Here is a 17,039-nt window from a genome sequence, read left to right on the forward strand (position 1 = left end):
AATTTGAAGAAATGGAGGAGCATAAATCCAAGGCACAAAGATGATTAAGAAGAAGCTGCATCGTGACCAACAGGAACAACACAAAACTGACTTATCGACTGTGGTGAACGCTTTGCCCCTAATCCAGAGGGGATTTCACAAAGAAAACTGGACTTTACTGAGCCTGACTTTATTCTCTTAGACTTAAGAGGGGACGCACTACACTCAACTGTGACGGAAGCTTGGTCAGGTGACGTGCACAGCCCCCGGTTTGAACGCAAGAAGTAGAGGAATGCTCAATTCAGGTCATGCATACAATCAATGCTTTGCACCCCATGGTCACAAAACAAGACCCGTTACGTAAAACGTAATAAATACACAAAGTAAGAGCGACTGAGTTGGAAATCCAGGAAGAATAAACCAAAATTTTTACTTTGTCAAGATATAACTCAATGTTGCTTCCTCTACAGTAACACTTCATATATACAAAGGTTTTATATAAATGAAAGAAAAGCTCATGTGATCAGGTGACGGGAGTTCAGGTTTGTCTGAAAGCAAAAGTTACTGTGCTAACTGAACTGGCTTCCCACCAAACGTTCCTTGTTAAAAGTCAGTAAGTGGAACCAGCCAAAGTAAGCCTAGCTTAGAGCCTAAGCCCTGTCTGTGAAACGTCCCAGTGGTGAGGCTGAAAAGGCTCCTTCAGTCTGGGACATGATGTGGATTCCTGCTGACGAATTTTTACTAATGAGATAAAAGGAGAACTGGGAGAAAAGCACCTCCAGGTATCAGAGGAGGAGGTCTGGATTCAGTCTGGATTCTCTGGACCACTACGTTTTTATTCCTGACTGTAGTGAAGACTTGGTTCGTGAGTTATGATGGTTGGTGGACGCCGTATGCTCAATCTGTTATCATTTTACCACTGCTACATATTTGTGGAGTACTGAGATTTCCAATAGCCGGTGAAGTGTCTAGTTTTTATGTTTTTTTTAATTCCTCTGAGCGTCGAGTTTTTGATGTTTGCCATTTGGCTGTTTCTGGGAACAGACGCGCTTCTATTTGATCAAATCTATCGATCCACACTGACTCCGTGACACGTGCATTACTCATGTGTCATCACGGGACTTGTCTCTTTTTCCTCTGATGCCCTTGAAGCGTAATCACCACAGGAAGCAGTTTAAATCACACACACATCTTCTATTCACGGATCTGTAATGTCTGACTGAGGCTCCCAGTTTCACTGTGGACACACAGAGCTTGTTCGGGGGAACTAAAAATCTAAACCATGCCGTCTTCTTCCTGTATGAGCCTCCCGTACTTCATTTAAACAGAACAGCAGTGCATGGCATATTGAAACCTGCTGATATCTTTGCTTCTGCCAATGCTTGTTAACAGCTGATCTGCATCAGAGTGCCTCAGATTTATGTTTCCCCATTGGTACACCTAACAAGTGGATTCATGCTCGGCCTGACGGTCCGGAGGAACATTACCGTGGCAACAGGAAACAAAACACAGACGACATCAGCAATGAGAAAAGTATTAGCAATTTCGTTGCCCACTCATACCTGTTTGCAATTTATCCCGGTCAGGTTTAAATTACTATTCAGCAAAAAATAACTCCACAAACATCTTCTCCCAGTCTGAAAGCTCTGCCTGTTTCCCATATACAGAAGTTAATTGGGTGACACCAAATACATCTGCCAATTAAATTTATTGATTGATCACTTAAGTTCAAAAGTCTCTATGGAAATGCACCTGAAGGACGCTAAATCACTTCTCTACTCGGTGTAATTACATTATAAATGCAATGCTGTGTTGCAGCTGACTCCCAAGTGTTTTCGGGAGCCTTAACCACCAAACATCAAAATCCTCAACCTGTGGGAAACACTCGAGCCACCTCCTGAAGCTGTGTGCTGCCAGATCATCTCTACAGTAAACATTTGAAGTAAAAATATGCTTTAAGAGTGCAGCAGGAGGAGGGAAGGAACCCATATTTCATCCTGCCTTCTGAAGTGGCTGTAACTCTTTGTTTCCTTCATTTGTTTGACTCGTTTCTTTTTTCTGATGTGAGAAAGTTCAAACAGGGCAGTGGCAAAACATGAATCATCCGATTTAGTTGATTTAAAAAAAAAAAAAAAAAAAAGGAAGAAAAAAACCAAGTGAATGAATGTTTGCCTTTGATGGGGAGGGGAGCGTGTTTGGGGTTAATGCCTCGGTGAGAGACGAGCTTTAGTCAAATCCCTCCTCTTCTTTTCCTTTTGTCCAAAAAGTGCCATTTCTTTTATTTGTCGCTCCGGAGAGGAACAGGACCAGTCAAGACCGAACCAGACCAGTACACTCAAAGACCTGATCAGAGCAGACCAGCAGAAACCGAGTCGCCTGTGGTCTACAGCCTCACTATGGGAACCTCTCCCATGCTCATGGAATATGTGTATTCATGTGTGTTGACAGAGACAGAGAAAGAGAAAGAAAAAGCGCAAGAGACTCTACGATGGTTTGTGACAAGTTGTCTGTGTGTGTGTGTGTGTGTGTGCGTGTGTGTGTGTGTTTCTGAGTGTGTATGTGTGTGTGTGTGTGTGTCTAAGTGAGAGGGTCCTCCAGTGGTGTATCTACGACACTCCGTTCACCAGCGGAGGAGCGTCCTGTTTGTCCTTCTTCATGCCTCGGTCTCTGACGGGTCTCTGATGGTGATGGCGAGACGGGCCCTCACCGCCGGCACTGACGCCACCCTGGGATGAGGAAGGCCCCCCCCCTCCTCCTCCTCGCCCCCCTGAGGAGTGCTGCACGCTACGCTCGTTGTTACCGTCCACACGGATCTGTGGTAGATAGGAAACAGAGGTGCAGTCTGGTTCCACGCTTCACGGCAACAAGTGGAGGGGAAATATGATCAATATAAGCACGATCACTGATGAACTGGGGCAATAGGTGGGATTGTGGGCCCCCATTTATCAAGCGTCTCAGAACGACTCCTGGGAATCAAGCAGAGAGTTAAGCCAGGACTAAATATACTCCTCCCTGAGAGTAGGCCAGTTATTTATAAGGCCTGGTGCTCAGCAGGGAGCGGGACCACTCCAGAGACTGTGACATCGCTGTCTCACCCCATTAACAGCACATTAAGCAGAAATTGCGTTGGGGTTTTACTGACAATTGTATTAGTGGTAAAATCTGATCATCTGAAAATAGCACTGGTGATTTTATGTGTACAGAAATGTGTTAAGTGCCAGAAATGGTTGTTGAGCACAATTTTCGGTAGAAACGGCATGTGTTGTGACATGTCAGCCACAACCAAAAGATTCAGTTTTGGTCAAATGTTTTTTAATAAGCTCAATCAATCAATCAAATGTTTCAAATCTCCCTCGATGAATGTTTTCTGCCTGACGGCCACCTCCCCTGGATCACCCCTACGCACTGCCTAAGATAGGAGCCATTTCTAGGGTTACATTTGTCACTAGTTCTAAAAGTAGGACCAAATGTGTGTCACTGAGAGTTTCTGGCCAGTGAGGACTGGTTTCCTACTCCGACACACTTGATAAATACAGATCAGATATCTGTGGGTGTTCATATCATTTTCTTGGTCTCCAAAAAACTCATTCACAGTGTGTAATTCGTGAGGAGTGTCACCTAGATACTGTTAGCTGTGTGTGAGAGAGAGAGAGAGAGAGAGAGAGAGTGTGTGTGTGTGTGTATTACCTGTAGAGTGTCTTCCTGTGCTCTTGTCTTGGGGTCTCTGACATGACGAGGTCTTGGCTCGCTCCACTGCATGTCTTCACCTAAACCAAGACAGACAAATCCTGAGTTTGACCGTCGTTCCAGTCACAAAATGAGAAACAAACCAGCTCGGGGACAAAGTGGAATCAAAAACAGGTCACTGCTGTGTTGTCATATCTTCACAAGCTCCAGCAGTCTGTGTTGAGTGTGATAAATAGATTTATGTAAGAGGAAACTCCTTTTTCAATAGAGTTGTGGATGGAAGCACCCAATGAGAATTTATTAGTGAAGGGGGTCTGAAGGGATCTCATTATTTGATTCATGCCTGTTCTTTAGGGTATAATTTGATTAAAAGCATCTCAAAATGGTATTTATTTAAATTCTCCACACACTCGTTTCATTTGTTTATAACTTCAGTAGAAACAATCTCTTCATTATTTATTATCAAATGGTGGAAAGATAATTAGGAACACAGTCGTGTACCTGAGTGAGGAAAAGTTTTTCCAAAATACCTACTGAGGACAATCCTGAATGACACCAGATTGCTACAGAATGATGAATGACAGCCAGTGATAATTACTACCGACCTTTGTACCCTCCCCCTCCTCTTCCTCTCCCTCCTCGTCCCCGAGGCCCTCCTCCGCCCGCTCTCTTCCTCCCATCCGTCCGTCTGGGCAGAGTCCCGCCTCCTGTCATCAGCTCTTCGGTGGGGGCCAGCGACCAATCGTTGAGCTCCTCTCTGTGGTCTGACTCCGTCTCTGAAGCATTGGATGCCTCCGAGTTGGTGCCTACAGGACGGAGGAGGCAAGTCAAATCTCGTTTAAACCACCCAGGAGGGACAGCGTGGATTCACCCTTTGATTAATTGTTTAGTTTTATGATGAAGTTTTCGCCTGAGGAACAGACTCTTGTTCAACACTCACAGCCTTGTACTAACTGGATGTTTCATGGAATCCAAACATTTATTTTACCTTGGCATGGGGCCACTGTGCACATGAAGTGAAGTAATTACCTCTCATCAAGTACGACTGGAAATAACCTCAATCTAAGCCAGAGAATCAGCTCCTTTGCTTAGTCATTGTGCCGTTCACATCCAAACCAATGAGAGCAGTCATACTCAGAGTGAACTCAACCTGGCAAACACTGGAGACTATTTTATCAAAGTTTCAGACACAATAGTTCACCTTCCATGTGTACAAGCACAGTATTTAAAAAAGAAGCAAAGAAAGTAGGATGTGGTCATTTTATCATACCTGAGGCGAAAGCTGTGCCTCCTCCTCTTCGCCCTCTGCCGCCTCTTCCTCCCCCTCCTGAGTAGGGCTTCCCTCCTCCTCCCCCTCCGCCACCTCCTCCTCCTCTCCCCATTCCCATGCCGTTATCGAACACGTAGGTTTTGTCTTTAGGGTTTCGGGGCCCCGTCCCTCCTCCTGCACCTCCCCCTCCTATCTGTCTCAGCTGCTCGTCAATCTGCAGGCGCTCCAGGCGAAGCTGATCCACCTCCTGCGGACATAAATAATCAAAGTCAGAGTTATTAATTTATGTCTACACATGTCATCTATGCACTGAAGTGTCCGTGTGGCTTTATGTTTGTACATTAAGTTAGTTAATTGAATATGTACTCTCAACTCCTTGGGCCCACACGGCTACAAACTTGAGTCCATCTTTGTAACTTGTGCTTGTGTGTCTAGCCTACGCTGACTCTGTGCCTACAGCTGACCTTGGATGTCGTCTCTCTTTCTCATCCCTCCCCTTATCAAGACAAGTACATTCAGTACATATCCTGCGAATAGTATTCACCTCCTGTATATTTTAGAATCCATCACCATGGATATCATAAATTCATATCATAAATAGATTTTTTCTACTCGCCTCTACTAGTTTTAACGTCTGTTATTATAAGGACGTGTGTACTTGCTTGCATGCATTCTGAGGTGTATTTGTGTTGAGGAATGTGAACCTGTTGGATTCTCCACTAAGCAGCACCTGAGCTGATGAAGCAACATGTGAAACAACATGTGAAGTTCGCTCCTTCAACTTTTTGTCATGTTAATAAATAGTGCCAATCAGTATCCTGGTGTGTGTTGGAGTGTTGATTTTTTTGGTTTACTCTGGTTTATCCTGCAGCAGCTGGCACCCAGTAGAGAAGCCCTGCTTGTTTACACTAGTTGCCTGGTTTTAATCATATTGTAGCATGCTTAAAATTGATGGACATCAGTCTCTGTTCATATATGTTTCTGTAATTTCACTTCTACTACTGTCATGATTGATATTTTACTTTAGCATGTAAGAGTGTGATCACTTAAAACTAGTATAAACTTGCAGAAAAGTGACATTTTCACCTGCTTTGATGACAGTTTCAATCATTACAAATTTTACAACTAAACATAAATAAGTTCAAAACAGGATTCAGGCTAAATAAGCAGATTCATCACTGGATTCAGATTGAACTTCTAAGGCTTCACAAATGCATCCGTGTCCTGTGTTGGTCCCAAGAACATGTTGTATAAGCAAGTTGCCATGAGAAGCTAAAAAAAACATTTTGTTAATCTTGAAACAGCAGCAGCTGAAATTCTGATGAGAATGAACCCGTCAGTCTGCCATAATATTCAGGTGGCAATGTTTGCATGGTACACAGAGAAACCTGTTTATTAACGCCCTGTGTGCAACATTCTTCCTGTACTGAGGTTCCTGTTCAGCTGCATCAGTGCAGCAAACTCTCTCTGTCATCGGTGTGTGTGTGTGTGTGTGTGTGTGTGTGTGTGTGGGTATGTGGGTGTGTGAGTGCCCACTTTGGTTTCTGTCTGCCTGCTGCATTTACCACTATGTTGTGTTTGGTTTCTCCATCTGACTACCAGAAAAGCCAAAGGAGGAAGTGACTATATGAAGTTTTTCATAGTTTCTTTTTGACTTCAGTGTACAGATCATCATAGCGTTGTTTACCATCATTATTGTTGTACTGACTAATTAGTCCTAATTACAGTAGAGGAAGTGTTAAGAGGAAGCGGAAGAGTTTTGCTGTGACGTAAAAAGCCTTGCTTTATCCCTTGTTCTAAGCAAAGGCAGCACAAAGACAAACACAAGCCTAGAGTCAGATTCTCTGGTCAGACAAATACATTATTATCTTATGTTCATGCAAAAATAGGCGTTTGACAATTGACATTCAAAGAGATCGCTCTAAAATGAAAACTGCCGATATACAATGTTGTTATTACTGGTGATGATACGTGCCTTAAGGTAGTTGAGGTGATAATCCAGCAACACTGTTGCATTGGAGATGCTTTCCTTTGTCCCCACGAATACGAACGGCACCATCCCCTACGAGAGAGGTTTAGAATGAGGAGGGCAGATTTAATTCTCACATGATGACACTAGCAGTCATAAAGACATAGTCACTAATATAATCAGAGGTCGGTGGTTTAGGGGTGGTTTCTCTCCCACTGACCTCGTCTGCTGCTGCCGCTGCTGCTGCTGAGGGCTTTTTGTCGTTCTCAGGCTCAATACGAACCCGCACCACCCCAGATTTATCAACCACTTCCTGGATCAGTTTGCCGTTTTTGCCAATCACCTTCCCTGTAAGGACAGAGGCATGAAGAGTCACAGTCTGCTGGCACTTTGAAGTCTAATAGTCTAATTTTTAGATAAACTAAGGTTACTGCATGGATAAGCTTACGGTCTCAGTCGAGTGATTTTCTCACCTACTAAGTTGCGGGGTACTTTGATGACATCTTCAGAGAACTCGAGGAAACTCCTGGCAACGCGCACCGCATCCTGATCCTTAGACAAACAACAAGGATGAAACAAACACAGTGTAACTTCTGTCATCACCTTCCCTCCCTCAAGTTTAACATTAAAATATAAAAAACAAGACGCTTAAAAACTTGTTTTCCAGACCACGCAGTACACGTGGAGGATGAACATCTCTACTGTTAGGCCTGTGCTGCCATTAGTGTTAGTAGAGCCACCCTACCTCTCCATATATGTGAAAGGTGCACGTCTCCTCGTCCAGGTCGATATTAGTGACTCCGGGGACTTTACGTGCTTGCTGAATGTTGGCGCCATGAGTCCCAATGGCCAGACCCATCAGATCATCACGAACCGCAAACTGCTCATGAAACCGTGATGCCAGCTGCCTGGAGCTCTGCAGAAACACAACGAGACAGCCAGAAAAACCTGAGCAAAAACATTCTCACTGCCACTCCAGTGGATAGTAGGAGTTAGGTGATTCCTGAAGAGTGTGTGTGTGTGTGTGTGTGTGTGTGTGTGTCAATATACCTCCAGTTGTCTGTTAGCCTCTTCGTTCCTCAGCATGAGAGACAGTTTGGTGCGGAGACTCCTGAAGTGCATGTCACTCATCATATTGGCGCGCTTTGTTGTGACCTCATTCACAGACTGCAAGAACAACCAAAGCTTCATTCACACAAAGAATCTGCCTTTGGATATTGTCACTGTCTGGTGCAAAACAAAGAAATGAAAAAAACTAAAATTCCCTGTTTTTAAACTAAATTGAACACTGTACTGCCAAAGCTGGTATTGTGTCTTGGTTAGACACTTGAATGTGTCATTATATTATAAATATGTTACCAAAATCGCGCTAAAATGGAGCACATTATGTTATCAACAACTCAAAGCATACAGCATCTAATGTAGCTCCATGTGTGCTCAGTTTTACTGTCATCTGGCCAAAAAGCTATAAAAGATGAAGCACCCCATGAGCTAAAGAGTGTGTGAGAGCTGCGGCTCAGCCAAGGAGTCTAACAGAGCTGAAGTGGGCTACAGTGAGTTCTACCCTGCAGGTTGCTTTGAGAGGTTTTAATGATACTTGTGCCTCAGCAGAGGTCTCAGGGTTGTCACTCATGTTCTAATCTTTATTATGACCCTTTGTTTACAGGCTCTCTAAGTTCGGCTCCTTTACAGTGTTTCGTGCAGCACAACAATATCCTTTTACAGGGCAACTTACATCAAAATAAGCAACTGCAGATCCAAAGTCAAAACAGGTGTTTTATTAACAAGAGATTTTAATCAGGATATTCTTCTCTGACTTTCAAAAATAACAAAAACTTAATCAATAATTCAGTGGTATACTTTCTATAATTTGTGGTTGTTTGTGTCCAGCTGTAGTTAATCCCTAAAGACACAACATTATCTCTATTATGCTTTGCTACCCCTGTAGCAAAATAAATAAATAATTCAACATTCATATTAACCACCCCACAGTCAGCGGTTATGTACAGAAAAGAGAGGCGACATGGAGCCATGGCAGGAGGTATGAGGTTTTGCTGACAGTTTGAGTGTCCAATGGATTTAGTCACAAGCTCTTTTAATACTTTGCATTGGTTACATTTTGTAAAACCTAAGCAGAGATGTAAAGGGTGACCAGCAGCATTGGTTTATGCAAAAATGACAGTGACGAAATATGGGAATGTTTGGCTTCTGTCCGTCAGCGACAATATGTCAAGTACGAAATGATGTGGCACAGTTTCAAGTCATACACGGGGTGCATCACTCAGACTGTACCAACTCAACAATAAAGAATCACATTTGGATTGATGTATAAAACATGGGCAGATACTGTTTCTTACTTCAAGTAAAAAAAAAAAATTGTTAAACGAACCAAAATGACCAGCTGCTTTTTCTCCGAGTCGTAGGTGACACTGAAGCCTCCCACCGCCTTTTTAAAGTCTTTGTGTGCTGATTCTTTGGAGCACCTGTCAACACAGAGTGACACAAACAATCATATCATATTAATGAATTACACCCCTTAACATTCAGTCATCATAACTGGTTATTCAGGGACATGTGAGCACATTCCTGCATTTATGATAGCTTGGTGCAGTGTGAGCCTCCTAATGAAGCATTATTTAGTCTTTCCAGAGCCCATATAACATGCACATAGGTAGACCAATCACAGTCATTTGACTGGATGAATGACTCCAGTATTAAGTAAGTCTGGGCCCCTCAGATTGTTATTCCAAGAGTCTGACAGCATCGTGGAGAGGATCTCTACAGAGAAGGAGACCTCTAACATTATTTTTGTTCAACCAGGGAAAGCAGTTATATCGCTCTCTTCAAAGACACCAGACCCTGTTGACAAAAACAGTAATTTTACTTTTGCTGGTCTATCGCTGCTTCGATTGGTTAGTTTATGTTACCAAAAAGTTACTTACATGCCCTGAGGTGTATTTGCTGAACATATAAGTGTGTATGTCTGTATATCAAACTTACATCTGCCGTAGATCCTCGGGTACATCGAGTCTGATCTTGATGAAGGTGCTTTTGGTGGCGGGTTTATTCGGGTTGACCGGCCGTAACCGCTCCAGCGTGACGATCTCATTTAATGTAGCGTCGCATGCGGCGTACTCTATTACGTAAAACTAGTGACACACATAGACAAGGATAATGTCAGAGTGATCATGATTTTGCACATTATGAAAAGCAAAATATGCAACAGCAGGCTTGGAAAAAAAAAAAAAAAAGAATATAGGCATTATTAATACATATTTCAAATCTCTGGAAAAACAAAGAGGAAGAGGGAGAGAGGAAATTATCTAAAGGTTAAAGAAAACAGTAGATGAGATAAAGCATAAAAACCAGGCCAGAGAACAAAGTGGGGAATGAGAAGGGGGGGAAAAGAGCTCACAGCTGTGAGACATGTCTGACAGATTAGCCTAAAATGATTCCTCTCATCACTCATTCAAAGGTTGATATTTATACTGATGCTGTTCACAACAGTGAGACCTTCAACACAGGCAGTAAATTCATCAACACCAGCTTCCAGAGGAATGATGGTATACTGATTATGTACACCACTTCAACAACTTATATTTGTCTATGTACTCTGAAACACTGTGCTACATGGGCCAAAAACGATTTACTTCCACTGGTATCTTGATACTCTTCCCTACGTGGTACAATGATACTGTACCCCACACTTAGAGAGACTGTGTCTGAGCCGTACCTCTCCTTTGACCATGCGAACCTTGGCCAGCCACCATCCACATGGCTCCTTGTCGTTAGCCCTGGAATATACCTGGAAAAACACACACACACACAGAATTTATTTAACAAAGCTTTCCACTTATCAACCAAACCTGACATAGTTACAATACAGGCATCTGGCACAGAGTGCAAATACACAAATTTAATGCATAAACGGACATAGGCTCATTTCTTATTCAACTCATACTTACTTACAAGATCATTGTTTTGTTTTTTAATTCAACAAAAGTAATGACTAATTATTCTATTAATATTCTTAAAGAAACAGACATACACATTCATCAAGGTTGACAAAGTGTGATTCCCATCCACTATACAACTAAGTTCATCAAACAAAATAAAAGCCCAACAACAGCTGACAAATGGAGCATGTTATATTTTGGTAGATAGAGAGACATAATGCAGGTCCATTTCAGCTAAATGTCTACACCAGTGTCTCAGGATTTCGTTTTATGTTCCAAAGCAAATCCAAAAGTGAATTCTTCAATTAGAACACATTTGGGGCTAATGCGCTTTGGCTAAGGAGCTCAACTTAAAATGTGATTGCCTGCAAAATGGTAATGCCAGGAACATTAAATGTGTAGTCCCACAGCCCCACACACTGTACCACAATGAGCCCCCACCACACTACCACACACAAACACGGCCCTCCCTCGCTTTGCTCCCAGCGCCAAGCGACACACCAGTAGGGAGGCAGTTACCCAGTGTTCCTATTCCCACTATTCCCGCCGTTAGTCCCCCCTCTGTTTTTCCCGGGCACTTCCGTGCTTGAGACACCATCATGACACCTACTCAGAAAGTGTGGGTTTCATTTCATTCACCGTGACCCTGTCCTTACACATCCAGACTCCACTCAATTACAATAACTCATCAGACCTGCATCAAATGACACCATTGGCTTATTTTGGATGCAAAGATTCAAAACAGCATAATCGCTCAGAATGATCCATGATTTTAATTATATTTCAATAGTCGTTAAATTATAAAAAAAACTCAATCATTTATACGACTATGGTCTTGTTTTTAAAAAGTATTGTGTATTGTGTGTGTGTGTGTGTGTGGGGTGGGTGAACTATTATAGAATAATCTCTGAATAGTTCACAGTAACAATCCAAAGGTATTTCTGCTCGAAATGCACATCCCTAATAATCACCACAGATTTTTTTTCTCACTTTCTACTAGTTGATGTGTTGTCCAACTGGACTCTTTGCTTTCGAACAAACCACATCTGATGATAACATTCATTTCCTGGAATAATACTGAAAGTCTCGAGTCAGCCCCACCTCGACCTCATCGCTCTCGTTTATCTCCTTGCAGAACCCTGTTGGAGGAGGAAAACGCACATCCTGGAACGGGATCTGGCGCTCTGGCTGCCAGCTGGGAGACAGGGACACACATTGAAACACATTTACAAAAATAAGTGTGGATTTTATCATTGGCAATGAGTAACATTTTACAGCATATTGTATTTTATTGTGTGTTCGCATTACTCACTTGTTTTCAAATGCCACAGTGACCGATCCTTCATGAACACTCTTCACAAAGGCCTATAAGAATCACAGGGGTGAGATAAAGAGTTAGAATAACCACAGTTTATGTTAACTGTAGGACTAGTCAATACAGCTTTCTACTGGCGTTGAGCATGTAAAAGAATTATAATTGTACTACCCAAGCCCAAAACCGAAACAGCCCAAATGTTAACTTAGAAAGGTGATCGAAGAGTCTAAGTTCATGTTGGTGATGTCCACAAATCCGTCCATTACCATGGTGCGCTCATAAAACCTTTCCCTATTAGCATAATTAGCATAAATCATGAAAAAAAAAAACAGATTAAAAATCAGGAAGTAGCTAAATTTTCATTTTTGCTCAACTTTTTGCAACCTTTCCTCATGAGTATAATCTGGATACACGTCCATTTAAAAACAACATTGTTGTTTTGTTTTTTTCTGGCAAGACGTGAATTTCTGGAAATCAAAACATCAGACTTAGACTCTAAAACCACCTAAATAGACTAAAAGAAAAAATATAGCTATTTCGTAGTTTCAGCATAATTTTCACATTGATTATACAAAGTATGCTAATGAGGACACGTTACATGACTGCACCATGGTAATAGATGGATTTCGGAACATCACTAACATCAACTTAAAGACATCAACTTAAATCTGAGATCAGATTTCTGAGTTACCAAGAAGTAAAATTACAGCCATTACCCAATATGTAACTCATAGCAGCAGAGTTGAGTTTCACTCAACTTTCCCTCCACTAGGCCAATAGGTGACATTTCAATCATTAATGTTTATAGGAAACTCCATTACTGGGAGCATGAAAATCCCAGTAGCAAAAGGAGAGAGTCTCAAAATCACCAGTGACTCCGTTTTTCTATTGCACTAACATTCTGACTTCAATGAACTGAGATCACACCTGTACAAAGGTCCTTACAAGGTTTATGACCACTACGACAAGTTCTGAGTTTACAAGCCATGTTCATCTAACCTACTTTGATAAAAAAAAGAATCAGATGTGGAGAAACTTAAGTTTGATGTCGTAAACTAAATGACTACACACAGGTGAGACTTATGGCTCGGCATGAGATAATGTTCTGTCTTGTGCTGGCAGTTAGGTTAGATGTGTTTGGTGCTACTGCTGCTAAAACACTAGAGAGATGCCTTAGTGACTGTTTTTATTATTGTTAGTTGAAGGATTCTGGCATATAATTAGCTTCTTACTTTATTAAAACCAGCAAGCCACGAGTCGTTCCCATCACAAGATTTATTGTAAAATAGTGGAGAATGTCTTCTTGGAGCCAGGAACATGACACTTTTTTGAAAATCGGTAAGGGAAAATAAAAAACTGTACACCATGCACCTCATTCATGATATTATGAGTCTTATTTGCTTTAGTCAGAGCCAAAATGAATACTTTGTCTGCAGGTGAATGCGGTCATGATAAATCATCTGCTCATTCAAGACCAGAGCAAAATTTGGAATATTAGCTCATTCATCACTAAAAGACACAAAACAACTTAGTGACAAATGTCAGTCAACCAGAACTAACGTTGTCACTAACTTACAGTAAAAGTCTTACAAACTGCCCACAGGTTGAAAACGTTCCTGTTTACCAACCATCACATGAAAAGAACAACAAAAAAATAAAAAATGATCTGTAATAACCTCTGACCTGTTTGGCTCTGCTGAATCCTGTGTGCCAACTTTGCCACTGCTGAGATTAGCATCCTGGAGCCAGGCATCAAAGTCCACTTTTCTTACCAAGCTTTTAGAAGATTTAAGGACTACTTGGTCAGAATTTAAAAACACTAATCAAACCTGAATACAGAACAATACATTAGCCTAAATGCTCTTAATGAGGGTCTGAACCATAGTCCAAGGCAGTTACTGAGCTAATCATGTCGTCCACATCACAATCACTACTGCTCATTTCAGCACAGCCTTTAAAATTTCAATGGACAAACTCAGAGACTGACTCTGCATCACAAACCACATCAGGATTCATTCAGAAATCCAAATCCCGCAGAATGAAAATAAAACAAAAAGGCAGTTCAAACTCTACAGTTGCAAGCAGCAAAAGTTGAGCAGTGGGCAAAGTCGGCCTTTTATTCTGTGTGATATTTTTGTGGATCCTCTCGACCTAATCCTCTGAAGATGTGCTAATTTCCTTTTTGTGTAATAATTTGAATGTAACACCTGCCAAGCAATAAACCAGTGCTCAAACTGCATGCCAAAAATCCCATTTTGCATCCATAAAGTGATGTTTGGCCAGAGCCACACCCAATAAAGAGACTAAAGTACACCCACTGCTGCTGTTTGCCACCTTCAACATGTCTGAAAGCCAAGAAAAATCCAAAAGAATAAACTCTGAATATACAAAAAGTGATTTATATTCATCTTCTACATAGGAATTTGCTGCTCAAGTACTTTGTACATTGCAGATGATTCCACTGGCATTGAATGCAGCACAGGTTTGCAGGCAGACTCATTACATCTCAAAACGCTTTCTGATGGTTGAACTGCTGCACATTCATTCCATTCATATTCCTCTCATTCGTTTGGCAGCAAAAAAGCTTCCACTTTACACAACTACCAACTTTCTTCTTCAGCTCTGCTGATGTCCCATTTATTTGATGGCTATAGTTACTGGTTACTTTGCACAGTTTTCCAATCACACGGCTTAACTAAAACTCAGTAATCATTTCAATGTATCTTTCTGTATTTCCTACTCTTAGGGTTAGGTTTAGTCATTCATCAGCTGCTCCTAAAACTTTGTTACAGTGAGTAGTGACTTTTACTTTGAGTGCCTGAGTTTATTCTATTACAATTAATGGCTTGCTTTTAATTAAGGAACATTCAAATGTAACATTATTACTTGTAACTGAATATTTTATCCATGGTGGTATTATTTTTGGTCAACACCTGTATATCAATATGAGCCAAAGGATCCATGTAGAAGAGCCTGAGCCCCTGGTTAGTGAGACACCCTCCTGGTTAGTCAGACACCCTCCTGGCTAGTGAGACACCCTCCTGGCTAGTGAGACACCCTCCTGGCTAGTGAGACACTCACCTGGTTAGTGAGACACCCTCCTGGCTAGTGAGGCACCCACCTGGTTATTGAGACACCCTCCTGGCTAGTGAGACACCCTCCTGGTTAGTGAGACACCCTCCTGGCTAGTGAGACACTCACCTGGTTAGTGAGACACCCTCCTGGCTAGTGAGACACCCTCCTGGCTAGTGAGACACCCTCCTGGCTAGTGAGACACCCTCCTGGTTAGTTAGACACCCTCCTGGCTAGTGAGACACCCTCCTGGCTAGTGAGACACCCTCCTGGTTAGTTAGACACCCTCCTGGCTAGTGAGACACCCTCCTAGCTAGTGAGACACCCTCCTGGCTAGTGAGACACCCTCATGGTTAGTGAGACACCCTCCTAGCTAGTGAGACACCCTCCTAGCTAGTTAGACACCCACCTAGCAGCTAGAACACCATCACAGAGCCAACACACAACACCCCGAAATCCTGCTCATCCTACTTGTTGACTCCTGTCTTCAGAAACACCCCAAAATCCCAGCAGGCTTGATCAAACCTAAACTACCTGCCCAGTAGCCAAAACATTCAAACAAAGCACATCAGCACCCACATTTTCTGCTGTTATCCTGAATTTAATCACTCGGAAAAACACAAATCATGACTGAATTTTGACACTTGTGCCTCTGTCACCACCCCCTGCCCATCACTTACCACATAGCTAACATGACTGCAACATCGCCAGCACTAACACAGCAATTGCATTGAATTAGCGCCGTCTTTATGACCAATGATTCAGAAATATCTCTAGCAGCACCGGGGCCATAGGAGCAGCTCGGAGGCGGCTTTGTTTACAGGTCTCCAGCCTCCTCGTCCCGGTGGAGGCTGGACAGAAGCACCGAGGCCCGGAGATACGACCAGGTATCTGCTGGCTAACGACAGTCCGGCGGGACTATTTCATGTCAGTTAGCCAAACGTTTGTGCATGGTGTCGTTACTGAGATGACAAAGCCCAACAAAAGTCACCAACTTACCTTATAAAAGGCTCCACTTGTTCCCCTCACTTCCACGACTAGTTCATCCATGACGCAAGTTACTACAGCTCGCTAGCTAGCTAACCACCGTTAGCGACGTTAGTAGCTAGCTAGCTAGCTGGCTAGCCTGACGCTAGCCAAGGCAGAGCTCACTATCGTTGGCTTAGCTAGCTAGCCTAAGCAGCCTGCCAGTTGGATGCAAGAAGAGGCCACGGAAACTGTGTGCGACCGTGTGTTGTTTCCCGTTTCCCACCGTCTATGAGTCGTGCGCTTGTTTCTTGCAGTTTAGCAATTTCGGCTGTAAGATAAGTAAATGCGGATAATGTGCCAGGCTAGGTTAGCTTGTACAAGCTAGTTATGTTAATGTTGTGTGATTAGTGGTGGAGCAGCTACTGCTGGCTGCATCTCTCCATGTGACGTTTCCGCTTTCTTCCTCTACTGAAATCTGAGGCTGCTTCCACTCATCTGAGCCTATTGCTGCTCTCCGCAGGTAATAAATAGGAATGCCCACTTCACACAGCAATTTGTGCTTCAGCTAAATAAAAATGACTGTTGTCTTTGCCTTGCAGTGAAGCTCCTCTAATTTCCCAACACTTATAGCAGTATAAGTTTTTATTCTTATTTTATTCTTATTTCTCCACATCTAAGTTCTTCTTCTCTGGTTTTCTCCTTGTTTAATTTCACAGTATGTTTTTACAAAATTACAAGGAAGTCATTTAGCTTATTGTGCAAATTTTAGATTTATTTATTTATTCTCATAATTGGGTTCCCTTCACCTCCACTTCACCTCCT

At 42.4% G+C, this 17,039-nt stretch overlaps 1 protein-coding gene across 1 annotated transcript; it reads right to left on the reverse strand.

Moving 5' to 3' along the window:
• Positions 1-1,634: 1,634 nt before the first annotated feature.
• On the reverse strand, positions 1,635-16,653 carry fmr1 (fragile X messenger ribonucleoprotein 1). The gene is made up of 15 exons (XM_070836550.1): positions 16,248-16,653; positions 12,174-12,226; positions 11,963-12,056; positions 10,639-10,710; positions 9,906-10,054; positions 9,295-9,388; positions 7,956-8,072; positions 7,651-7,821; positions 7,379-7,457; positions 7,126-7,253; positions 6,912-6,998; positions 4,937-5,183; positions 4,272-4,472; positions 3,667-3,746; positions 1,635-2,792 (listed from the first exon to the last, which is right to left on the reverse strand). Exons 1-15 carry the CDS (start codon positions 16,296-16,298, stop codon positions 2,586-2,588), a joined length of 1,830 nt encoding a protein of 609 aa, XP_070692651.1. The 5' UTR covers positions 16,299-16,653; the 3' UTR covers positions 1,635-2,585.
• Between the last annotated feature and the right edge of the window lie 386 nt (positions 16,654-17,039).

This window comes from Pempheris klunzingeri, chromosome 9, assembly GCF_042242105.1.
Source record: "Pempheris klunzingeri isolate RE-2024b chromosome 9, fPemKlu1.hap1, whole genome shotgun sequence".
Taxonomy (NCBI): domain Eukaryota; kingdom Metazoa; phylum Chordata; class Actinopteri; order Acropomatiformes; family Pempheridae; genus Pempheris; species Pempheris klunzingeri.

Coding starts and splice junctions, on each gene's coding strand:
- fmr1 (XM_070836550.1), bottom strand. CDS start 16,298: ATGGATGAACTAGTCGTGGAAGTGAGGGGAACAAGTGGAGCCTTTTAT. Junction 7,254..7,378: donor AGTACCCCGCAACTTAGTAG/GTGAGAAAATCA, acceptor CTGTCCTTACAG/GGAAGGTGATTGGCAAAAAC. Junction 2,793..3,666: donor CACAGGAAGACACTCTACAG/GTAATACACACA, acceptor TATCTACCACAG/ATCCGTGTGGACGGTAACAA.